This window comes from Apus apus, chromosome Z, assembly GCF_020740795.1.
Source record: "Apus apus isolate bApuApu2 chromosome Z, bApuApu2.pri.cur, whole genome shotgun sequence".
NCBI classification, from domain to species: Eukaryota; Metazoa; Chordata; class Aves; order Apodiformes; family Apodidae; genus Apus; species Apus apus.
The window spans coordinates 59,431,642-59,458,598 of NC_067312.1; the positions used below are offsets into that span (position 1 = coordinate 59,431,642).

General features: G+C 42.7%; 1 protein-coding gene across 3 annotated transcripts in view; it reads left to right on the forward strand.

Moving 5' to 3' along the window:
* The window catches only part of ACO1 (aconitase 1), a 35,069-nt gene extending 30,527 nt beyond the window's left edge, over positions 1 to 4,542 (forward strand). For all 3 annotated transcript variants that reach the window (XM_051643282.1, XM_051643283.1, XM_051643285.1), the window contains exons 18-21: positions 777 to 924; positions 1,305 to 1,427; positions 2,423 to 2,608; positions 3,853 to 4,542. In XM_051643282.1, coding sequence (XP_051499242.1) covers positions 777 to 924; positions 1,305 to 1,427; positions 2,423 to 2,608; positions 3,853 to 3,966 — 571 coding nt within the window. In that variant the 3' untranslated portion in view covers positions 3,967 to 4,542. The remainder of the gene's footprint in view (positions 1 to 776; positions 925 to 1,304; positions 1,428 to 2,422; positions 2,609 to 3,852) is intronic.
* Positions 4,543 to 26,957: the final 22,415 nt, after the last annotated feature.

A 26,957-nucleotide genomic window follows, 5' to 3' on the forward strand; every position in this document is an offset into this window, starting at 1 on the left:
TGTTTTGAGGAACAGCACTGACAGTATTAAATAAATATTTTCACTAGACCTAATAATTCTGGAGAGGAAATTTATTAAAACAGTGTAATCTACTGAAAACTAACTGCTCTGGACTATTTGTCACTCTCATGTCAGTCACTTTGAAGTCTAAATAGTCCTACAGATGTTACAAAACAGATGTTGTATGTCCTAGTTGCTATTTGGATGTAGCACAGTGCTATTTTCTGTCACATTCCAGCATATTTTTTTGTGTAGTGGTTAGGCTGGAATGTCATCTCATTCCCATATCTCTGTTTGCAAATGAACTTTCTCTTCTGTAGTTCTAAGTTGCAGCAGAGTCTGTCTCTGCCTTTTAGATATTTGGCACAGGGGTGTCTCCTCCTTCATTCTAGATGCTGTGGTAATATAAACAAAGAAGAGGATTTTTAGTAGCCAGCTATTAAGAATTGTGTTGCCTCTTATTACCTAATATGCATTATATCCTTGCATTGCTATCAGACACTGCCTTCTAGGGCAGAAATTGACAGTGGACTATGGAAGCTGCTTTCTGTAACCAAACTGTAGACACAGTTCTGTTATTTTAAATACATTTTTCCCTACAAAAAAATAATAAAGTAGAAGTATCAGCTTACTGGATACTGCTGCCATGATGAGAAAGAACTATGTGCGTACATGCCCCAGAAAAATAAGGTTGTTACTTATTTTTGTTAAAGCAGAGTCCTTCAGTCAAAACCAAACAATTCCCTTTTTTCCTTTGTTTTCTTTTCCCTTAATAGCTTGACTCCCCGAGAGTTCAATTCTTATGGCTCCCGCAGAGGGAATGATGCTGTCATGGCCAGAGGAACATTTGCAAACATTCGCTTGGTGAACAAATTTATTGATAAACAAGGGCCTCAGACTGTCCATTTCCCTTCTGGGGAAACTGTAAGTACAGCTGCTGCTCTACACTGAGGCTTGGTGACAGTAGAGTGGATCAGTACTGGCTTTCTTTCTTACAGATTAGGTCATTTACTCAAGAGCCTTTAAGTACAGCTAATGAGGGAACAGGAGCCCTATTGCAGGGCTATCAGGCATACCAGGGGAGAGTATAACCACTGCAGAAGCAGTAGTGGAAGTTGCAGGTTTGGGTTGGGAGTGAAATCAGGCCAGAGCCACAAAGCCCTGTCTGGTTAATGTAATTAAAGTGCTGTTTGGCAGAAAGTGTGGGCTTCATCTGTTTGTGTGAGGACACTTTTTTCCTTGTTTCCCTGGAACTGTGCTTCCTCTCTGAAATGTATATAAAGTGCTTGGTTCTTTCACTCCAGCTGGACGTGTTTGATGCTGCAGAAAGATACAAGCAGGCTGGCCACCCTCTGATTGTACTGGCCGGGAAGGAGTATGGTGCAGGAAGTTCCAGAGACTGGGCAGCTAAAGGACCATTTCTCTTGGTGAGTGACTATGGTAAACTAGGAGGAGGGCAGTAATTGAAAGTGCATTAATTTGTTGGAAAGACTAGCTTGTGGCCAACATCCTGGGTAGCTCCTTCTCCCTTTTGGTGGCATGAGCTGTTTTGACACCTCAGCTGCCTCCCAAGAGCCACAGTAGACTTGCAAAGAGCTATTTAAACATTTATAGATCTTGTTCAGACTGGAAGACTTGACTGATCTTGAACTAGAAGTCCACAATAGCTACACCTGAAAGGCCAGTTTCTTTACGTCTGTTTCCCATCACCCAGTAAACCTCTGGTCTGCTTCCAGATGCCTCTTTCAGCTAAGCAGAGAAGACAGGGTAAGATAATAGTATGAATGAAAATTAAATTTAGCAGGGCTTCACCATGCAGATGGCAGGGATGGTTAGCAGTATTGTTACAGAAGCCTAATAGAAAACTATGGATATTAAATGCCTGTTTTATTCTTATTTGTCCTGTCTTAACCATTTGCCAGGCCAAACAGATTCAGTCTTGGTGTGGAATTTGTGAAGTCAATTTAGGAGAGTTTGTGTTTAAGACTATGTTTTTTTGATTGTGGTTTGTGGGTGGTTTTTTTTTCCAGTTGTGTTTTTTTTTGTCTTAACTGTATTAACGTGTAAAAATTTAGAAATCAATTAAGCTGCATCCTGGAGCTTGTAGTGTGGGAGGGCAACACTGAATTAGTAGGAGTTAAGGAAATGGCTAGTGGTGTTCTACATAAGATGTGTTAAAGAAATATGCAGGATTCCTGAGAAAGCGTATGTAATTTTTTGACCATCAGACTTCTAAAGGTGTTTGAAGGTTTCCATACCATCAAGTCATCGAGGACAGTCTGCTGTCAGATAGAACTGTCAACTCTACTAGCAGCTGGTAAATGAAATGGAGGAGACCACAAATGTTCCAGTTTCCTTCCTGTAAGCACAGAAAGAATGTCCTGTACCATGAAGATAATGACACCTGTTGTCTGTTTCTCAGGGTGTCAAGGCTGTGCTTGCTGAAAGCTATGAGAGAATTCATCGGAGCAACCTTGTAGGGATGGGAGTGATTCCTCTGCAGTATTTGCCTGGAGAGGATGCAGGGACTTTAGGACTCACTGGACGGGAACGTTATACAATTATCATTCCTGAAAAGCTAAAGCCACAGATGAAGATCCAGATTAAGGTATGAGTCATCTAAGGGCTGAATCACTGTAATTTAACTCAAATTTAATTGTCTCTTCAAACAATGTGCTTTCATATGTCAATAAGCTCCTCTCACTCGAGAACTGAGATGGTAAAGGGAATGAAAGCGGTAATTGTAATAGGGATTTGCTCTGAGAGCATATAAAGTCAGCGTGCCCAAACTTTCTTGTTTAGCAAGTCCTGTATTTTGCACCAGTCTTTCAGAGTCCACTATAAATGCTTCTGTCTCAGTTGAAAGTTTGAAGCACAATAGAAATTGAACTGTAAGTATTAAATTAAATAAACTAATTTCTTTGAGTGAATTAAAAATAATTGACAATTCAACTAACAGGATGTTGTATATTGCAGCATTCAAGTGAAGGCTAAACAAACCCAGTATAAAATCTAGTTAGACTTCAGGCAATGTATTTGAAGGACTGCTTTTTGTCTACCTTTGCCTCCAGACCTATGCCCTTCTTTGAAATATATTAGCATCTACAATATAAAATTGGTGTGTTTTTGATTGGGACACTTGTAAAACTGCTTATTTAAGTAGACTTTGATGCTATTAAGTTTTTCACTGTTTTGGGCGAAAAAATCTACTTAGCGCATGTTCATTTAATGCAGGTGGTCTCCCTGGATTAATTTCTAACAATAGGTGTTTACATGTGCCTCATTAACTGCCCTGATGGTGTAAATCCCAAAGGGCTGGTCAGCTTAACAGTCACAGATGAGCATCGTGCATTCATCTGGCAGTACCTGACTAGGGTAGTCTTCAGTGAAATACAGTGTATTTATTCACTTCATGCGCTTATCTGAGTGCTTTTCTGATTCCCAAACGCGATGCCTCAAAGAAAGCAAATGAAATTATTTCTGTTGTATCCCAGCCAGGAGGATGACTGCATAGAAAAACATCAAGAAGGAGTATAGCCACTTGGAAGCAGGGTCAGCTTTCATATCAGGGTCATGCTTTCATATCAACAGTAAAGCTACACAGGGCAGCAAATGCATGTGAGGAGACTCCATACTGTGCTTATTATGGTTTGTTTTAAACCAGTTTCCTCTTAAGCAGATGGCTGTAGCCTGGTGTGGAAAGAAGTTCTGATGTCCAGTGCCTGTGCACTTTAGCTTTCTATCACAGTTTCTTAAGATGGCAAAACTACCATAGTAGTCCTTATTTGAATATGATGTCATGTAACATGTGGAGAGTTCTGCTGCTTGAATGACTTTCTTTGACCCCCACAGCTGGACACTGGGAAGACCTTTCATGCCATCATGAGATTTGACACTGACGTGGAGCTCACTTACTTCCACAACGGTGGCATTCTGAACTACATGATCCGTAAAATGGCATCCTAATAAAAAACACTAAGTTAAACCGTCCACTATAAGCCTGCTTCTGGTGAGCACAGTAAAACTATGGTAATCAGTGTGAACCACAAAGAGAACAGTATTTTCATGGATTGTATTAGAAGGCTTGTTGCAGTCCTGTGTTTCAGGAAACTAGGCACACTTGCCAGTTGAAGTAAACAGCATTTTTTATTTGTTTCATATGGTGGTTGGCTTGACTTACCTTAGAATTCAGTGTGAAAGTCATTAAAATACTGCTGGAATCTATAGACCTGTTAAAGATCATGTGGTGATTTCATGTATTTGGTCCCTTTAGTTTGAAGTTAAGTTCTATGCTCGTATCAGTGGTCCAAAAATTAACTGACAGTATAAAAAATAATCGTTCTTCCTTTCTGATTACCTGATATTTACTTACCTTCTTATTCAGTTGACCGGAAACTGAATCTAATACTGAATTTAATTATTTAGCTGTTTATGAATTTTAAAAAATGTGAACTTTGTTGCTTAAAATCTAAGCCTTTGTGAAAAGGTGGACCTATTGGGGATAATATTTCTAATGGATAAAATTAAATTTATTTTCAAGAAGTTTGGTGTTTTTTGTCCTGTTATCCTCAGTACCGAGTTGCAGAACAAAACTTTTAAACTTTTCCCATTGTCCCTGTAGGAGCTGAGTCATTCAAGTCTTGCCTTCACGTGTTTTAATTGTTTGTTTCTTTAAATAACGTGCATGGGATAGGGTGAATAGGAATAATGTCAGATACTGTCAGTCTTCCTGTAGCCCAGTAGAAGTGCATCTGCTGTGGTGTACTTTGTGTCCTCAAGGTGACTGTCTACCTCCATTTTAAGGTCCTTGTTATGGTAGTTAGCAACTGGTGATTGCACTAACACATTGGTTGAAGCCAGTGACTGCCCAGTCCACATGAATCTATTGACAGTGATAACAAATACCCTCTTGCTCAGAGATAACAAGATTATAGTACTAATCTTTACTCTTAAATGTATTTAGAGACACTGCCACAACAATTAACATGGTGAAGATTCTTTCCAAATAGTCTCCTATTTTTCATGTGGTTGGCTCCAGTTGTATTGGGGGAAAAACCACAATGAAAACAGTTCTGAAAGAAGTCAGGAAGCTTAGGGAGGGGATAGAGATTGCTCTGTATCTGCAGCAGGCTCTCCTGCTTGATGACAGCAAACAGCTCCTCCAGCAAACCCAGCAGAGGCCCACTGAGATGCTGCAGTCTCTGGAGCATCTCAAATGAGGACAAGCTAAGAGAACTGGACAGTTTAGCCCAGTGGAATGAAGGCTCAGGGGCATCTCTGCTTTTTGTGTACAGGTGTCTCTGAACCGAGGGCACAAAGAAGGTGCAGCCAGGCTCTTAATGGTGTTGCCTAACGGCAGGGCAAGACAGAATGGGCACAAACTGAAACACAAGAGGTTCCCTCTGAACATTGGGGCACATTTTTTCACTGAGGGTGAGTGAGCACTGACTGGAAGAGATTGCCCAGAGAGGTTTTGGTGTCTCCATCCTTGGATGTGTTCAGATGCTGTTTGGACATAGTCCTGGGCAAACTGCTGTAGCTGACAAGATGATCTCTACGAGTCCCTCACAACCTTAGCTGTTCTGTTGAATATTTTAGCAGAGAGCTGTTAACATGACCGTAATCTGGAGCACTAATTGGTAATACATGCAAATCTGAGTTAAATAGCAGAAAAGTCATGTAGACTCAAAGGCCAAATAGAATGCTGGTGTTCTTACTGATGTCTCCACTGTGTTCTGAAGACAGGCTTCTTGTATCAATTTCATAGAATCTTGGAATCATTTAGGTTGGAAAAGATCTTTTAAGATCTTCAAGTCCAACCATTAACTTAACTGGTGTTACCTCATCAATCTTTGTTACACTTGTTCAGGCTGAACTGCAGAGTTGTTTCAGGCTTCAATCCTTGCATTAAAACAATAGGAAAAGACTAAAACTCTTCAAATCCCTCAGCTTCCCAGCAGTTATTACTGTAAGGTGTGAAACTTAAAACTGATTCTTTTTATCCCAAGAGTCCCAGAGTAGGTGCCTTTTCACACAGCAAACTGGACTATGATTTTCCATGTCCTTTTAATTTGAAAGTGCTAAACCAGCCCTTTCAAAATCTTTGTTTAAAATACTTTTGTAGGGGGGGCATTACCCAACCACAAATGATCTTTATCCATTTTCCTTTTTGGAAGCAGGTGTAAGAACAGTGAATGTACAAAGTACAATCTAAGCACAGTGTAAGTTACTGTAGGACTGAGATTCAGGCTGCCTGTAGAGTGCATACAGCTTTTGCAGTAAAAGGCATGGATGGGTGGAACCTGGAAAGTTGTTTTGCTTTTAATGCCATATAATACTGTTTAAAAGGATCACTAAGTCTCACTGACTAGAGTCTAGGCAGTCTAACTAATTTTTGAACTCTGTATTAGGTTCCTGTTCAAGGTGTTCTGTTGTCTTCAAGTTAGGGGTTTCAGACAGAATTCTTCTATGTACATACCTTACTACACTATCAAATGCATGACATGAACTGAAAATCCATTTGATCTTCCAGAAATATTGAAGATTAAGCTTGCTGAAGATAGGTAAAATCAGCAAGTCCTTTGAAGTGTATGAGTTTAATCATGTTTCATAACCATCTGTAGCAGTGTCATTTTTTCTAAGAGAAGTTTGGGATCAGGGTGGGCAGCAGGGATTTAAACACACTGTCACCTAAAATGGGATGTGTAGTTAGTCATTTAACTTGATTTTTTTTTTTTTTCAAACCAGCTTCTTCATAGCAGCAAGGAATAAGATCTAGATGCTTGGGCACAAGCATGTCCATGTGTATACTAAAGCTTCTAGTGAAACGTTTCATTAGATAACACTTTTTTTAGATTGGTCATACTAGCCTTTTCTAATCAGGCCAGGTGCTGATGAGGGGCCTAGTATGTCAGGCAGCATACAGAAGTTTTTATGCATGGAATCAGATCACCTACTATTTCAGCTTAGTGCAGTATGGTTATACATGCACTAAAATGCCAAGTCCAGCTGGACATTTCTTTGTCATCCAAAACCTTCAAAGAAAGGTTAATATTTTTCCATTTCTGCAAATCCATTTGTGTCCCATTTTCAACGTTGTCTACTACAAAGCTTTTTGATTCTGATCACTAGTAGATGATCAAACATCTTGTGCCTCACTATGATTCCCCAGTCATGCTGGCAGTACATCTTGCTTTTCTTCTCAAAGAATCAAACTGGAGTGGTTTCCAGTGTGGCTTTGTCACATAATGCTCCTTGAACGTGTCTCCTAGGACAATGTGATGGGATTCTTGAAATGACATGTACCAGAATTGCTGAATAATAGAATCATTCTTTGGTTTTTCTGACGTATCTCTTCCCCTCAGAGAGACCACTTCTCTGGTAAGATGTGTCCTGTCATCCGGAGGCTCACCTTCTAGCCCCCTTGGCTCATCACACTTTCTTCCTCATTGATTAAATATCAGGTAGTAGAAAGGCCCAGGCCTGGCCTTATCAAAATCAAAATGGCTTTATATCACCAGTCACCAGCTCACATGTATCTGAACCTACTTCTCTAATAGCAGGCTCACAGTATTGAAGCCTGGTGTGCAAAACTAACCAAGTGACCTAGACAACGGGAAAGGCTCCTGCTCCCTCCTAGTTTTAGCTTTGTGCCCCCAGCTTTCCATGAGGGGTGACACATTTAATTTGGAGTAGTAGAAAAAGGAACCCTAAGAAGGTAAAGAAGGTACAGTTGTTGCTTATAACTGATATAATCAAAGATTGAAAAAAAACCCCAAAGCTTAATTTGAAAGCATATGTACAATTTGAGCTGGAGTCTGGAAATGATAGTTCCTCCAGAAAATGCAACTTCCATGAAATATTCAGGCTGAACTATGACAGATCACTGACTGTAGGGATTATTTAAAATATTGTGAGAGGTTATTTGCACTGTACTAAGCAAAAAACTCTTTTAAATAAAGGGTTCTCTGAACTCCCAGATCTTATTTGCACAGGTTTAGGTGATAAGCCAGCAGCACCAAATGGCGCAACAGTCCAAGGTGAGTTTTAAGATAACCTAGTTGCGTCTCTCTGATACGTAACAAGGGCTTTCACAAGGTTGAGCTATTCCCAACTCCTTGCCTGTGGCCATTATCTGTGCAAAGGATTAGTGAGCTCCACCCACTTCCAAAAACAGCTGGTAAAACAAAAGTAAGCAGATTCTCTTGATTCAAAAGGGAAGTACCTGAAGGTAAGCACTCTAATGCTCAGCTGTGGCTATCACAACTGCACTTTTCAGAATAGCACAAAGAGAAGCAGCTTCTAAAGAACAGATTTTATAACTCAAAAGGCTGATAGTGCCCAGAAAAGGCTCTCTTTTATGATCACCACTTTCCATGTGTAGAGTATTGGCTTCTCGGACCTACAGAGAAATTCTTGAGAAAGATTACAACAAAAATATCCCCATGAGATACACAGAAGCAATGTGAACTACCTAAAGAACAGAAAACAAGGTAATAGTGAAGAATTAAGGGGCTCCTCTTGTAACAACATGGTTTGTCTTACCTCTTGAACCTGAAAACTGGCCTGTAAGCCAAAGAGCTGGACAGTGAGCTGATCTCAGTATTGTGCCTACATAACCTTCAGTCAACAGAAATAGTAGAAGAAACCTGAACTGCAGGAAGACTTCCAGCCTCTCACTACTTGGGAAAGTAACTATCCAGCAGTTACACTGGTAAGTTGTGTCATTGAGGATCACATGGCTTTTCACAAAGTTAATCAGTTTCTAACAGAAGGGCGTTCAGGAAAAATGAAGTGTTTCCTCTCATAGCATGTACTTGCACACCTTGGACATCATCAGCTACCATCATAACATGCTACAGAAGTAGTTATGGTGCATCCTGTGATTCACTCAGATTTACTCAGTCCATTTACTCAGATTTTTTTTTCTGCTTTAGTTTGCACATAATAGCCTACTTTCCACACTGATAAACAATGCTGTTAGTTAAATAATGCTGACTTGTCTGGTGTTCATGGATGTAGGCTTCCATACAGAAATGTACCTTTAGAACTCTGATGTCATCCATACTGCAGGCATATGCTTTGCATTTTCCACACAGATTTTTTTTTTTTCCCTTCCACTACCTTAGGTCTTGTTTGTCTTCTTTTGGAATCTTGTAATACCTTTTCCTGCTTTTGCAGGTCATGTATATTTAACAAATACATAAAAATCAAGATCATTAGGAAATTCAGAGAAGTCCCAATGTTGCCTAAACATGGCTCAGGATTTGTGACATCTAGAAACCTATTTTAAGCAAACAAATAAAACATGCCTGGTTCTAGCAATTCATACCAAGGAAAGAATGTGTTATATTTGTCAGGTTGAGAAGGCAAGGCTACAACAAGGCCACATAATGGACAGCATTTATACCATTTGTTCCTTTCTTCCCTCTACCCTCTTTGGTCATAAAGACATCAAGCCCTTGTGAAGACTGAAGTTATGTGGTTTGGAAGGAAGGCTCCAGAGACCCCTGAAATTACAGGCAGAGAATGAGGCAACAGCCACAGTCTGGAGCTGGGAACTTGCAGCTCATGCAGAAACAGAATCATCTGAGAAGCAGCCAAACCAAGCCTCTGGGATGGAAGAAGCAGCTTCACAAAGGCTGGAGGGCCTTGGACATCCCTTGTGGCAGAGCTCAGTCTCTGAAAGCTTGCCTGGAAACATGGGGTGGTCTGCAAATCCTCAGGGATATGGCAGAACTATGCTGCATAAAGCCTTTTTATTTCCACTGGCTGCCACTGGCTTATTTCAGTCTTCTCTGGGAAATCTGTAACAAAGGTCTAGGAGGATAAAATCGTAGAATCATTTAGGTACTTGTGCTCCTGATCCCTTAAACAGTCACCCCAAGGTCCCAAAGTCTCTCTTCATTGCCCTTGGATTTCTTGGTGGAATTTGATGCATTGCTGCTTACATGAGAAGTGACTCGGATAATATAATCCAGGGGCAGTACCAGGGTAGGAAGTTTTCTCTTCAGGTCTTTAATCCAGGCCCTTGGGAAGCAGCGACTTGCCTAAGAAGAGGGTTTGGTCTGCATATTGGGCCTTCTGTCCCCTTCAGAAGCGGGTCTTCAATGATGATGACCCTCTTTTTTTTCCTTATGGAAGCAGTTCTGATACAGGGCACACGCTGACTTAACCTCAGCAACAGCTCCAAGCTAGATGAACCATTGTCCTCCTCATTGTTTGGTTCCACTTGCAGAGCCTCACAGTTATTATGTGGCAGCACCTGAGTAGGTGGGGTGGTCATGGAAGAGACATGGCCTGCACCTCTTGCATGTCACCTCAGCACTGGAAGTTTCTGACACTTCTTTCCATCCTCATGATATTTTCTGATCCAGTAAGTGCACAGCAAGGTTAATGTAAAGCACTGAATGTGTGCTGTGGTGTTCTATTAGGCTTGTTCATCTGCTAGATGTTACTTAAAGGAAAGATGGATGGTCCTATAGGACATAGACCAGTCACCATCAGAAGAGCATGTACAAACCCAAATGTCATCCTGTTGCTGACCCAGGAGATGGTTTCTTGACATCCCCCAGAAACCGCTGCTCTGAAATCAATGAGCACTTGACATGACAACAGCTTTAGAAGAGCAATGTTACTCACCTGCAGCAAAGATGAAGTGTTTCTGAATGTGAATATGGATGCACATATTACCATCTGCACAGTTTCCCATCTCCCTGTCCGCTACCCCAGGCAGACAACAATATTTTTATTCCAGTGGACAGAGTAGCTTCTATTTGCTTTCTAAGCTGAGAAGTTTATATAAATTAAACTTCAAGGTTTTCACAGTTGCAGAACAGATCACATTCTGCAAGTGAGCAGCATATAGATTCCCTTCTTGGCTGATATAGCCTTGGTCTGAAACCAAGCACAGTAAACACTTCCCTCAGGTTATCCCTTAGTCCTAGACAGAGTCCCAGCAGATGGAGGCCAATATACATTACACCAGTAGATTTGAGTATGAGAATTCAACAGAAGTACAAACCTTTCTTGGAAATGCTGTTTCATTCAAAATTTGCAGCTTTTCAATTGCTTCATTGATAATTTCTTCTTCATAATGGTTGTGTTTCTCGTTCTCGACCACTTCTGTTTTGCTTGTCTCAAGGATGCACTTGCTGTCTCTTGCCCTTCCATGACCTCCGTGACAACACATTTACCCTCATTAGTTGCTCTTAACAAGACATGCAAAAGCAGCAGCTGGGCCATGAGAGAGTACTGAGGACTTTCTGTGTGGCTGCTTTTTTTTCCCAAGTTCAGATTCAGATAATGCTGCTTCTAAACAGTGTTCTCTCAATTCTTTCTTCTTGGATCACACAGCAGAACAAGATGCCCCCTTCCAGCAATCCTCATGGATATCCCCATCCTCTGTGGAAGTGAGTGAAGTTCTCTGGCAGGCTTTACACTTCAGTTATTGAACAGCATCTCACTGCCTTCCTACAGAAACAAAAGCTAGAAATGGAAAGTTCATCTGACTCTTACTTAACTAGTTTTCTGCACTGCTATTCAGTGTCTGATAAAAAAAAATCTATCAAAAAAACCTGGGGAACTGGAAATGCAGTGCTGGCAAGAGAAGAAAGGAGCAAGTGCCAACTCTTCCTCCTATCTATGCCTCTTGCCTGCCCACTTTTTTGTTGCTGTGACACTGGTAAACTAGGAACTACAGTGGTCTCAGAGCAGTTTAGAAGTATTTCTGGTAGAAAAAATGTTCGGTTTTGCTTCTGAGCTTCCCCTCCCCTCAAATCACGATCTTACGTGTTTTATAACAGACACATCCTATTTTCTTTGCAACTTTAGTGGCTCATTAAGAATAAACATTGTTCTTTCACCCCAAAACATTAATTCTGGACCAATTGTTTCATTATAAGACAAAAATAAGAAAATCACAGGGCACAAACCCTGAAAGCAGAGGATTAAATACAAATGAGATCACTTCCTGCCAAATTATAGAGTTAACTACTTGGGTGATACAATTAAATATTGCCAATGCACCCTTGAGAGATGTAGGCGTTATGTCCATCTCTAGGCCCAAACTAGGCTTCTAAATAGCTCTGAAATTCCATACCTGAGTTGGGTAATTTTGGTGACATTACCGAATATTCATTGCATGACCTTACTCTGTTTAAAAGCACAGAAGATGAACACAGGAGGAGTAAAACACTTCTAGCAGTGTGGCAACTGGTTTTCCTCGGTGCAAACCTGCATACATATTTTTTCATCTCTTCTTCCATGACCCATCAACACATCTGGTATTATGTGGCTAAGTAGAGTGGGAAATGGTGATAAATGCGACAACAAAAACGCAGGGCTCGCTAATGGGTTGCTAACCAGGGAAGTGGCTGGAAATGGTCAGATACCAAAAGTGAAAACTAATTGCTTGACTCCCTCTCTGAAATGCTTATATACTAATGCACAGAGCATGGGCAGTAAGCAAGAGGAGTTGGAGATCTGCATTAGGTTGAATGGCTGTGACATCATCACAATCCCCGAAATATGGTGGGACAGCTCCCATGACTGGAATGTTGTCATGGATGGCTGTGTACTATTTAGGAAAGACAGAACAACAAGGCGAGGTGGTGGTGTTGCTCTTGATGTAGGAGAGCAACTGGAATGTATTGAGTTCTATCCAGGGGGGGAGGTAGGACAGGTTGAAAGCTTGTGGATAAGAATTAAGGGATATGTAATTGAAGATGAAACCGTTGTGGGTGTCTACTACAGACCACCAATCCAAAAAGAAGATGTTGACGAGGCTTTCTACAGTCAACTGGAAAAAGCCTCTGGATCACACCCTTAGTACTTACAGGTGACTTCAGTCACCCTGATATTTTTTGGAAAGCCCAAGCAGCAAAGCGTGTTCAGTCTAGAAGTTCTTGCAGTGCATTGATGGTAATTTTATAATGCAGGTAGTGGACGAACCAATGAGTAGAGGTGCACTGCTGGACCTTGTATTAATGAATAAAGGTCTGGTTTGGGACATTAAGGTTGGGAATAGCCTTGGTGACAGTAACCATGACATGGTGGAGTTTAGTATTTTACAAGGAAGAGGCAGGCAATAAATAGGATTACAACCCTGGACTTCTGTAGGGCTACCTTTGGACTCTTCAAAGATCTACTTGCAGAAATCCCATGGGCTAAAACTCTGGAAGGAAAGGGAGCCAAGGAAAGCTGGTCAATTTTTAAATACCACTTCCTCCAAGCTAAAAAGGTGCATTCCTTCGAGTAAAAAATTGGACAGAGGTGGTAAACAACCTGCATGGATAAGCAAGGATCTTCTGAAGAAATTCTCATGGAAGAAAGAAATTTACAGTTTGTGGCAGAAGGGACTTGTCACTTGGCAGAACTATAGGGAAGTTGTCAGAGTACGTAGGAAGGCAACAAGAAAGGCCAAAGTCCTCTTAGAACTCAAACTGGCAAAGTAAAGGAGAACAAGAAGACCTTCTTAAAATATATCAGTAGTAAAAGGAAGAATAAGGAAAATATGGGCCCACTGCTGAATGAGGTGGGAGCGCTGGTAACAGAGGATGCAGAGAAGGCAGAGTTGCTGAGTGTCTTCTCTGCTTCAGTCTTTACTAAGACCAGCCCTTATGAGCCTGGATATAGGAGAGGAAGCCTGGAGGAGGGAAGACTCTCCACTAGTCAATGAAGAGTGGGCCAGAGATCAGTCATGCAAATTGAATGTGCAAAAGTCCATGGACCCTGATGAGATGCACCCAAGAGTGGTGAGAGAGCTGGCTGATGTTATTGCCCAACCACTCTCCATCATTTTCAAAAGACCATGGCAAACAGGAGAGGTGCCTGAGGACTGGAGGAAAGCCAGTGTCACTCCAGTCTTCAAACAGGAGGGCAAGAAGGAAGATGCAGGAAATTACAGACCAGTCAGCCTCACCTCCATCCCTGGAAAAATGATGGAGCAGCTAATTTTGGAGGTCAACTCTAAGCACACGGAAGAGAAGGTTGCCAGGAGTAGTCAGCATGGATTTACCAAGGGGAAATTATGCTTGACTAACCTGGTAGCCTTCTATGATGTCGTGACTGAATGAGTAGATAGATGCAGGGAGACCAGTGGATGTGTCTACCTTGACCTTAGCAAGGCTTTTGACACAGTCTCCCATAACATCCTTGTGAGCAAGCTCAGGATATGTGGGATAGAAGAATGGATAGTGAGATGGATTAAGAACTGGCTACACAACAGAGCCCAAAGAGTGGTGGTCAATGGTGCAGAGTCCAGCTGGAGACCTGTAACTAGTGGAGTCCCCCAGGGATCAGTGCTGGGTCCAGTCCTGTTCAACATCTTTATCAATGACCTTGAAGATGGGACAGTGTCTTCTCAGCAAGTTTGCTGATGACACAAAGCTGGGAGGATTGGCTGATTCACCTGAAGGCTGTGCAGCCATTCAGGGAGATTTGGACAGGCTGGAGAGCTGGGCAAAGAGGAGCATAATGAAGTTCAACAAGAGCAAGTGCAGAGTCCTGCACCTGGGAAGGAACAACCAAATGCACCAGTACAGGCTGGGAGGTGATGTGCTAGAGAGCAGCTCCGTGGTGAAGGACCTTGGAGTCCTGGTAGACAACAAGTTATCCATGGGACAACAATGTGCCCTTGTGGCCAAGAAGGCCAATGGCATCTTGGGGTGCATTAAGAGGAGTGTCCCCAGCAGATTGAGGGAAGTTCTCCTCCCCCTCTACTTGGTCCTGGTGAGACCTCACATGGAGTGTTGTGTCCTGTTCTGGGCTCCCCAGTTCAGGAGGGATGGGGACGTACTTGAGAGAGTCCAACGGAGGCTACAAGGATGACTAAGGGGCTGGAACACCTGCCTTTACAAGGTAAGGCTAAGAAACCTGGGGCTTTTCAGTCTAGAGAGGAGACAACTGAGGGGGGATATAATCAATGTCGGTAAATACATGAGGGCTGGGTGTCAAGAAGGCAGGGACAACCTCTTTTCATTTGTGTCCTGTGATAGGACGAGGGGCAATGGATTCAAACTCAAGCACAGGAAATTCCACCTCAGAATGAAGAAGACCTTCCTTACTGTGAGGGTTACAAAACTCTGGAACAGGCTCCCCAGAGAGGCTGTGGAGTCACTTTCTCTGGAGACTTTAAAGACCTGTCTGGATGCCTTTCTGAGTGATCTGCCCTAATTTTTGGTCCTGCTCTGGCAGGGGGGCTGGACTTGATGATTTTTGGAGGTGCTTTCCAACCCCTAATATTCTGTGATTCTGTAATTCTTTGATTCAAAGCCTGGAAAACAAATAGGAATTTAGCTCGCTGTTCAGATGAAATGCTAGTTTGGGATAGGTAGGTAGATCCTGCCCACGCTTGTCTAGAAAATTAATACTTTTGAGATCCAAAAGCAGAAGAGAAGGTGCCACTTGTGCATCAGGCACTTGTGAACATCTATTAATAGGGGAAGAAGCAAGGGTCACAGCCATTATGTCAGATCCAACCATGTCACAAGACTTCCACTTTTATCACTCCTGCAATTTAAAAGGCTGGCAAGGTAGGACACAGCTTTCACTGCTAAGAGGAAAGCTTATTTCCCTTGTTGAAGGACAAGTCACTGAATATGACACCTCTGGGATCTAAAGGAAATCAGTTGCTATTGATGAATTTTACTTTCTCACTGCATATCAAAAGTAGTACCTTCAAACTGCTCTTCCAGAAAAACAAACTTCAGCCAAGCTACAGCAGGCTTTTACATCTGTAGTGGAAACTTGCCAGCGGGTTCTTGGTGCTGTGAGTTTGGACTTCAGCCTACCTTCAGCTTTTTTCTGGTTTCTGTTTATGGTAGACACAGACTATGATACCTTGCAGTAAATATTTAGGAGCTGCTGACACGAATGATTAGCAGCACACTTACTTCAAGCATGACCTTTTTCTAGGAACAAAGCATTGGAGGGAAGAAAAAAGACCATCCAGACTCAAACCTTGATCTGAAGTATGAAACAGACTGGTGTATCAGAAGGGTCCAGAGAACTTCTCCTCCACAAACTTCCCTTTTTTTGATCAAGAACACAAGCTAGGGCACAGACCCACTTTGGGCCCACAGGAATCCTCTGGGAAACCTGCAAATACCTCCTGATGTGCAGTCAGTAACAGAACAGAGCTGCTGGCTTACAAGCACATTAAAACCAAAACCTTTGTAGCACATCTCATTAGAACTGACTTCAAACCTACAGTAAAAGTCTGGCTTAATGATCAAATTGGACACAGAGCAAGAGGACGTGATGAAGGATTGTTGTTAAAGAAAGGAAAAAGCAACCTCATCCTGTCTCAGAGCACTAAGAATCATGACTAGGAAGACAGAAAAAGAAAAATATTTTCTTGGAAAGATCAAATACAGGCATATTTTTCTATTTACAGATCAAAACAGTAAGGGTAATAGATGAGGCATTGTATTTTCTCACTTCTCTTTAAAATGAGCTTTAAAAGTTACTTACATCTTACAGTTACTAAGGCTCTCAATGTGCAAGTCTGTGGGTTGTAGTGATATGCTTCATCCAGGATGCCAGAAAGCTCTTCCAGCTTGGGGTTCTCATTTGATTCATGTTTCGAAAGGGCAGTCAGTTCTGGTTCTTTCTCTGGAAGAAAACAGCAATCTCTTGAACACTTTAACTGCTTTAATGCAGGAAAAAGAATTCTTACCCAAACCTAGTTTCAAATGTCACGGGCATTCTCATTAGCATCTCTTTATTTTCTATACCAGTCTTGCAGATAAGAGCAAAGAAAACTCTTGGTTGAATGCAACAAGATCCAGCCTCCAAAAAAATTTTTGAATCTGTCACATTTTGTAGCAAACTAAAAGGAGAACCTGTGAGACATACTGTGCATCAAAAGACAGCAACAAAGCACACTATATTCTGAGTGGTGCCACAAAGAGTGGTGCTGTTTCTTCCCAGAAAGCAGCTGACACCAGAGGGTAGACAGGCCAGTGATGTAAGTTGCAGGAACAGACCAGATCACAGGCTGGAGAACACGGCGACCTCTACCTTTTAATCAGAAGGCTGCAAGGGCCACCTGCCTTTTCCCAGAGGTTTGGGATCTACCCAGGAGGAGCAGGTAGGCAGAAGCCAGGCAGTGCACTAAGCTGTGTCAGTTGCCTCATCTAATGCTGCCAGCACCCACCAGTGTTGACAATCCCCCTGCTTGTGGGGTGCACCCCCCTAAGGACCCCACTGCCTTGTCTCCAAATCAGGAGATCCTACTGCAGTACCCAGCTACAATTACTACCACTTCCCTAGCTCCTGCACAAGTACTTTCAAATGTCACAATATCAGGTGATAAAGCAGCACAAGGAAAAATGTGTGGGTTTTTTTTGCCAGAGCAAGGGTGGGATCATGCAGCAGCTGGTGCTTATGGCCAGCACAAGCCACCAGAGCATGCCTGGTGTACTGAGGTTCAGAGCACAGCTCCATTTCCATGCAAGTCCAGGAAAACAGGTGTTTTGAAGCCTGTTTTTAAAAATGAGCAAAGTGGTCAAGGAACAAAAGTCCATATTGGCAAGCTGATACAGGACCAGCTGGGACATGTGTTGAGCTCTCAAAACAGACTCCTGACCCTTAGTGCCTAAAACCTCCTTTTCCCAATTTGCTCTTTTCCATTTAAGAATCTATTGTAATGATCTCAGAGTGCTTAACAGTTCTCTTTTATTCCTTTCTTTGTTCAACTAACTCTTGGAAACTCAAGATGGTAAGGTCATTCAGGCCTTTAAACGAGTCACTGCCTTTTGCATGGTTGTAGTTAGAGACACATACAACTTCTGGCTAGTCTTGAATGATTTTTTAGAGTATACCTGTATCCTCCCTTGTTAAGCCACACACTGGTAAGCCAAATCTCCAAAAATACGGACTTTCAGAGACAGGAAATTAATGTAAATCCTATTTACATGTGTCTCACTCAACAGAAAGAGTTGATTCACCTCTGACTCTCTTGAGGAATGTGTAATGAGTGACACTTCACTCATTACTTCTCTTTGTCCTTGGCTGATAAGCCTGTCTTTGTGGACATGCGCAGAACCACCAAGAACAACTCAAGAGTTCAAAAGACCAGAAGTGCAGTTAGTTGCAGTGACTGAGGGTTGGAACTGGATTTTCCCACAGTGTGAAGGGTATATAAGCAGAAATTTTCTGCACAGCAGAAGATATACATTTCATAAATTCACCAAGAGCACTTCTTTGAGCCACATTACCATGAGGAATGAGGAGCTGACAATTTTGATGTCAGGCAGGGAAGTCACACTCTCTCCATTCTCTCAAGCAAAGAAGCCAAATGATGCTCTTTCTAGCCTCAAATTCAGTTACAGCTTTTCCTTTTTGGCCTCTGTTAGCAAAATGAGGCTTTGCAAATAGCTGTATAAACACTATGCCTTGCATGTATGAAGATGCCTATTTTTCATGCATAACAGTCATCCACATTCTGAATCCTTTATAATACAAAACCTTTTTTTTGGAACTGCTCAAATCGTGGTCAGCATACACATATTTAGCAAAACAAAACTCTAAAGCCTGCTAAGATATTTTGTCAGTCAAAAAGATGTTTCCAATTCTGACCAAAAATAATTTAAACAGCACTCAAATAATTCCTACTTTTTAAAGCAATCCCAATGACAACACATTGATGCTTAAATAATACAACTGGGGGCAATTAATTTCTCATTGTCGAATTCTAACACCAAATTCAACAGCATGACATACATAAGATTTCTAAGCTGCTTGGATGGCAGTTTTATGGAACAGGTCATAAGGGAGCCAACTCAGAAGAATGCCCTCCTTGCTCTGCTGCTTGTCAACAGGGGATCTCGTGAACCAAGTGGAGATTGGAGGTTGTCTTGGCTGCAATGATCACTAGGCGGTTGAGTTTAAAATCTGTTGACAACAGGAAAACTGCCAACAAAACTGCAACACTGGACATAAGGAGAACAGACTTCAGGCTGCTCAGGGAGCTTCTGAGTCAGGTACTGTGGGAAAATATTTTTGCAGGTGCTGGGGTTCATGAGTGCTGGTCACTCTTTACACATAACCTCCTAAGGACACAGGAGCAAGCAATCCCGAAATGTTGGAAGTCAAGCAGAGGAGGCAGAAGTCCAGTTTGGCTGAATAGGGATCTGCTCTTGCAGATTAGGCAAAAAAGGAAGGTGTATGCCTAGTGGAAGCTAGGTCAGATAATGTGGGAAGAATACAGAAATGCTGTGAACCACTGAAAGGAGAAAATTCAACAGGCCAAAGCTCGACTGGAGTTGAAACTGGCCAGAACTGTGGGAGAATAATAAAAATAATTTTTTCAAATACATTACTCAGTGCCTGGTAAAATTATGGAAAATATTATTCTGGGAGGTATTGAAAAACACCTGGAGAACAATGCAGTCATCAGTCACAGCCAGCACAGCTTCACGAGGAGAGCGTCCTGCTTGTCAAAGTTGATTTCATTTATGACAAGGTAACCACCTAGCTGATCACTGGAAGCCAGTGGATGTAATATTTGTGGGCTTCAGCAAGGCTTTTGATGCTGTCTCTCACAGTATCCTCCTGGATGGACAAAATGTCCAGCATACAGCTGGACAAGTGAACCATACAATGTGAGTGACTGGCTCACAGGTCAAGCACAAAGAGTGGCAGTGAATGGGGCAACATCAGGCTGGTGACTGGTTGCTAGTGGGGTCCTGCAGGGCTCCGTCCTAGGCCCAGTCCTCTTCAACATCTTCATCAATTACTTGGATGCAAGACTTGAAGGATTTCTAAGTAAGTTTGCTGATGATAAAAAACTGGGAGGAGCTGTCGACTCCCTCGTGGGAAGGTCCTGCAGAGACACCTGGACAGGTTAGAGAGATGGGCAGTCACCAACCACATGGAGTTTAACAAGGGCAAGTGGTGGATTCTGCACTTGGGACATGGTAACCCTGGTGGTAAGTACAAAGGAACAAGTGGCTGGAGAGCAGCGTGGCAGAGAGGCTGGCTGATGGCAAACTGAAGATGAGCCCAGCAGTGTGCCCTGACAGCCAGGAGGGACAACCGTGTCCTGGGGTGCATCAAGCAGAGCGTTGCCAGCTGGTCAAGGGAGGTGATTGTCCCACTCTGCACTGGTGTGGCCTCACCTTGAGTACTGTGTGCAGTTTTGGGCACCACGATATAAAAAAGACATCAAGATACTGGAGAGTATCCAAAGGAGAGCCACGAGGATGGTGAAGGATCTGGATGGGATGACTTATGAGGTCACTCAGATTATTCAGCCTGGAGAAGAGGAGGCTGGGGGTGACCTTGTTGCAGTCTATGGCTTCCTCATGAGGGGAAGAGATGGGGCAGGTTCTGATCTCTTCAGTCCTGTGACCAATGACAGGACTTGGGGAAATGGCAGGAAGCTGAATCAGGGGAGGTTTAGGTTAGATAACAAGAAAAAGTTTTTCACCCAGAGGGCAGTTGAGCACTGGAACAAGCTCCTCAGGGAAGTGGTCACAGCACCAAGCCTGCCTGAGTTCAAGAAGCATTTGGTTGATGCTCTCAGGCACATGGTGTGATTCTAGGGGTGCCCTACACAAGGACAGGAGTAGGAGTCGGTGATCCTAATGGGTCCCTTCCAATCAGAATCATGATTCCATGATTCTATGATTCTATGATAATATCTGCAGGTCTTCTGGTGATTTACAAGAGTAAAAAATGGAAAGACGAAGTGCTGGATGTTGTATGATGATATAAACAAGTGGAAGTCGAACAAAGTTCTCCAAATGTTAATTTTCCTTGCTTGTCCTACCATACTTGGTTTTATTTTGCTTACTGTGCTTTTTTGGAGGTCTCTTACAAGCTTAGTGCAATGTGTAGTAACTCAGACACATGAATGTACATGTCTTTCACACATGGTACTCCCAATGAGATGATTAACGCATGTCCTTGCAATTAGAGTGCTAGATTTTCACTATCATGATGATATTTCATCATACTGATGAAAGTGTGGGGAAGTGTGGCTGGAAAGTGTCTGGCAGAAAAGGAGCTGGGGGTTCTAATTGACAAGTGGCTGAATATGAGCCAGCAGTGTGCCCAGGTGGCCAAGAAAGCCAATGGCATCCTGGCTTGTCTTATAGTGTGACCAGCAGAAGCAGAGATGTGATTGTCCCCCTGTACTCAGCACTGGCGAGGCCACACCTGGAGTATTGTGTCCAGTTTTGGGCACCTCAATTCAAGAGTGGTGCTGGAGCGAGTACAGAGGAGGGCAACAAAGCTGGTGAAGGGCCTAGAGAATCAATCTTATGAAGAACACTTGAAGGAGCTGGGAATGTTTAATTTGAGGAAGAGGAGGCTGAGGGGAGACCTCATCAGTCTCTACAACTACCTGAAAGGTCATTTTAGAGAGGTTGGTGCTGGTCTCTTCTCACAGGTAATGAGCGACAGAACAAGAGGGAATGGCTTCAAGCTGCAACAGGGGAGGTTTAGACTGGACATTAGGAATTTTTTTTTTTCACAGAAAGAGTGGTTAGACACTGGAATAGGCTGCCCAGGGAGGAGGTTGAGTCACCATCCCTGGAGGTGTTTAAGGGTCATTTGGATGTGGTGTTGGTGGATCTGGTTTAGGGGAGAACTTTGTAGAGTAGGGATGATGGTTGGACTTGGTGATCCCAAGGGTCTTTTCCAACCTGAACAGTTCTATGATTCTATGAAATAAGCAGAAATGTAATGGGTAAAAAGAGAAAATGCTTGCTGCACTGAAACTACCAAATTGTTTCCCAGTGCAACCCTCTAACAGCAAGAGTTTTACATTGAGTTTCCACCACAAGAGTGGTCATAAAAGGTCAAAAAACAAGCCTCAAATCCGTCTCAAGCAGCTTGGCAACATCTCAGTCACACTCCTGCACTAGGTCCATACTTTCTCCTGTAATATATCCTCAGCAGAAGTGTTTGGCCCAATTGTCATCACCAATTGCAGAAGTAAACAGCAGCCAGCAAAATCTTTCAGGGAACCAGTATTAGGAAGGACTGCTTGCCGCTCTTGGTGCTAGCACAGACCCATTGCAACAACGTCCAAATTCAGCTTTGACAAAAGCCCCACTGAGAGCTTCCTGCATCAGCCCACCCCAGAGAGTGTCCTGAAGACCTTCTTTGGTGCCACTCCTTGAACTGTCAGGGCCCAGCTTTGCAAACACATATTGTCCTATGTCCATGTTTTTCCCATTCCTAAACACTAAACCTACCCTAATCTTAACATCTTTCAAAAAACCTGAATTATTTAGCCACAAGGCAACACCAGCGACAGTTCCAGTGTACTAGCAGACAGTAGTGCCTGACATTAGTAATAAATACACCCTGTGCTGAGTAGCTGGATGGGTGGCAGTCATTCCACTTTGGTTCACCAACCCACTGAATTACATTAAGTTAGCTAAACTGGAAACTGGTCTCCCTGGAGCTCTATTATTGTCCTCAGAGGAGTTAAGTGTCTTCTCAAGATCGCCTGCTGGAAATGCCTGTCCTGTCCATCTTGTCTGCACAAGGAAATAAGTCAGTTGGTTTTACGGGTCCAGGTGGGTGCCTAGAATTACAGGGCATGGAGTTTTGCAAGCAGTTAAGACAGAACAGGCTTCTCTTTAAAAGATGCTGTATCTTCAGGAAAGAAGCAACAAGGGAGCCAGCTCAGTGTCTGTTCCTCATTTATCCACACTGCTACCTGCACATCTTCCTGCAATTCCCATGTTGCTTGCTGAACACCAAAAAAACCACCAGAACACCCTGAGCACTACAAAACCAGCGTGAAAAATCCTTCGTATCCAGTTTTTCAGACACAAGGATGCCTGTGGATTTATATTTCATAAATGAAGCTCTGTATGTTTTTCTCAGTTATGCACAGAATGAAGGCTTCAGTGTGTATTGCTGTCCTGCTTTAAGCCAGGATGAAGCTATTTTTTCCTTTTACTGATTTTTTTTTTCCTTCAGTAAGCTTTCTTCTAACTAGTAGCAGAGCGTTCCAACTAAGACTGATAACGGTGGAATGTTTTTCTAACTGCTGGGTCTTCAAGGTCACATCTTTGCTCTGCCAGCTCAGACACTATGGGGAGATCTATGACCCCCCTCGTAGGAGGCTGAGTTAGACAGACAGCAAAACTGGCCAGAGATATTCCATTCCATATATCTAGGTAAGCTCAGAGGAAGGTCAGAGATCACAGAAGACAACTTCCTTCCTGCTTCTTCTCCCCTTCTCTTCCATCCATGGCTGGCGTCTGGGGAGGACTCCGTCCATCCATCACCATCGACCCTTAGGCTCAAGCTCTCCTGACCCTCATCACTCTGTGCTCTCTCCAGCAGCAGTTCCAGGATTTCTTGGAACTGTTCCAGCTCAGGAGATGCTGTGGGAGTTGCTGGGGGTAGGGGGAGGCGAGAGGCTCTTGCACATATCTGAACACATTTGTATATAATTGTATGTATTTTCTTGTATCATTAGTGTTTAATTAAAGCTGATAGTTTAGTTTTCAATCCAGCCAAGTCTCTCTCTTTTTCTCTCTTTCCTTCCCTACCTGGGTGGGAGGGGAAGGGGATCGAGGGTGTTGTTGTTGCATCTGAGTCAAACTGTGACAGTTGCCATTAGATTCAGCATGGGGTGCAGAAACCATTATATGGGAGAGACATTTCTGGACATTTATATCCCAGTATGGCAAAGATGCAGGCACACACTGTCGTGAAATTCAAGGAGGCAACTTGCCATGAAGAGAGCTGCTCCTCACACGAAGAGTGCTCACTTGATGGGGACCAGAACTGCTAATATCTGTCCTGTCTTCTGGAAATAGCATTAACATGTCCTCATGCTCCTTGTGTGTGTTTGGGGACAAGGAGAAAGAAAACACATGTGCCTGTGTTAAGTATTTATTAACAGGGATGAACAGAGACCATTGTTTCACATGTCATTAGCTAAGAACGTAAATGGAGAGAAGAGATTAAAACACACAGATACATATACAGATACACCTCGCATCACTCCACCCTTTTACATGTTCCTGAGCTTACCAATCCCAGACCATGCTGCAGTTTTTCAGGACAGCATGTAGCATTGTCATTTGGAAAATGACCAGGATGGCCTAGCCCAGCAAACCCGTGCCCCACCACTGTGGGACAGATATACAGGCAGCAGTGATTTTGGTTATTCATTTAAATAAGTAAAGTTTTGGGGAAAAAGTAACATCTGGGGGAAAATTATATAAAGGGGAGCAAATGGGACATGCAGAATGAAAACAGAGCTTACATAACAGTGAAACAGCAAGAATTACAGAAAAACACATCCCAATTAGAGAATAACATGTCCCAGGTAGTCAACAGCCCAGGCTTGAAACCAGCCTGCAGGACAGATAGAAGGGATGGGAAGGACCACTCTCCACAGCTTGTCTTGGGGACAGCCTTGAGCACTGGGTAGAAAACTCGAAGTACCTGGATTCACCATATAACCATACATTAACATGTTAATGAGCTATTAGCATACCAGAATACCCACCCATAGTCTAGAGGGAGCCCAGTGACAAAAAGTCCCCTACTCTTTGAGCATGGGTAGTGAAATTTTTGAACATTGCCACTTTACATGGAAGCGAGGAACTAGTTAATCAATTGTGTGGGAATAATAGAATAATGTTAGAGCTACAGGCATCTTTCATGTTTCTGGGTATAAAAGTAGCACTTGTGTTTTAGGAGGCTGAGCTTGCTTTGTGGAACACAACCCTGCTCCTTTTCTGTGCAGAACTGGGTATTAAAGCAAATATCTTGACTCTGTGTGTGGATTGGCTCCTTGCACACTGGATAACAGACCCTGCTTTCATGATGACCCTGAGAATGGATCCCTAAAAGACAAAAGAACCTAACCAAATAATTGAGCTTGTTTTCTCCCCCCCTAGAAATGTCCCAGTTATTTCAAATGAAAGTAGTTGCAGCATCTGAGGCAACAGCCTGAGGGAGGGATCTTGATTTAGAGAATAGAAGGTGAAGATGAGATGGACAGAGATGAAAAAAGTTTCAGAGAAGATTAGAAGAAAGTAAGGCAGATGGAAAGAGGGACAGCGACAGGAGTATGGACAGGAGCAAGCAAGGTTGTGGACCTGAGGCTTTGGGAAGAACTGGAGGGGCTATGCTGAACGAGTTGTGGAAAGACAGCTGCAGAGAGAGCTAGATGGTACTCTCTGGGCAAGCAGGGGGAAAGACAATGCATACAGTGGTCCCCCTGCTGGTCACCTGAGATGAATGGGAGAACACAGAATCACAGAATCACAGAATCCTAGGGGTTGGAAGGGACCTCGAAAGATCATCTAGTCCAACCCCCCTGCCAGAGCAGGGTCACCATCACACAGGAAAGCGTCCAGGCAGGTCTTGAATGTCCTCAGCGAAGGAGACTCCACAACCTCTCTGGGCAGCCTGTTCTAGTGCTCTGTCAGTCTCACAGTAAAAAAATTTTTCCTGATCTTCACATTGAACCTCCTATGCTCCAGTTTGCATCCATTACCCCTTGTCCTATCACTAGACATCACTGAAAAAAGCAGGGCTGAAAGAGTTGCCAGGGAGAAGACCATGAAGTGCAGGGTCAACAGCCCAGGAGAGAAGGAAATGGGTGGCCCAAGCAGAGAGGGAGAGAAAAGGAGAGCAAGCAAAACTATTTGTGAAATGTGGGAACCTTGCAAGCCAAGGTCCATCTCAAGACATCGAGCATCCTGATCTGTAGGGAAAAGGGAACTGCACCTCCCATCTGAAATAGCTTCTGGGATCTGGTGGGTACCAAAATGTGACTTGGCTAGGGGAAAATGTGAAATAATAACAAAAAGCTACCTGTATTCATACAGACTATAGCTCTTAAAGGTGGCACCTTTGGCACTGCTAGTCCTCTCAGCTCTGCAAGAGTGGATCAAGGCTCAGAGTTCATAATGGTACGAGGCTGCCCTCCTAAACTCTTGCCCAGGTTCTGCTGATAGCTATGGCTGGAAGCAGAATGCAGAGACTTATCTTTTTCTATCCTAGCACAATGGGATCTCACTGCTGGACAGCCCTGGGAGCTGCTGCGGAAACGCCAGTCTTGACAAAAAATAATGGTTATTTGTTGATAAAAGCATCAGCAAGAACTATTGCAACATGAAGGCTTTTTTTCAACTATGGTACTCAATCATTTGGAATTTAAACGACAGATAATATACAAAGGCAGCACTCCTATCCCTTAAAAAAATTAATTTCTTGCTGCCTAAGCAGGAGTATAAGAGAACATCCCTGAGGTGAACCAAATCACACCCTGCTCCCATTAACAAAAATATTGGTAAAACCATCTTGTCACTGCTGGAGATCCAGCTCCAGAACCTTTTAAAATCAGCATATTAAAGATATTTAAATAGAAACAGAGAATGTACCCCCCTTTATTCTTCAAATACTATCTAAAATAAATATATATAAAAATATATATAAATGTGAATAAATATGCATAAATATGTAATGGTACCAAACAAATCTACTAATGCAGTGCTAAGTTAACATCTATTCTCCACAGAAACACAATCTTATTTTAAAAGTGAAAAACCTACACTGAAGACCTCTTTAAAAGTATTTCAAAGCACTAAAACAACAAATAACTGATCTGGTAGAAAATGGAACAGAAAAGGTATAAAACACAGCAGCTAATATCCTACAAAGTTACACTGAAAGCAAAAACATAGAGGTGGTTTTCTAAAAAAAATAAAGCACAGTTGAAATGATCCAGCTGGCAGCTGCTGCACACCTTCCTGTTCTTGGTCACCCACTTCTCATGCTCCTGTTTCTTCCTTCTGAAAGCATTCCTGCTTGCAGGCCTGCAGTTGGAAATCTAGGAGGAGAAGGGAATGCTGAGTAAATATCCATCCTTGTGTATGTTCCACCTGGCACCACACACCACAATTGTACTTCTACCAGATACTGTAAAATATGGCCTGAAAGACACACCAGAACTTGAGAAGTGG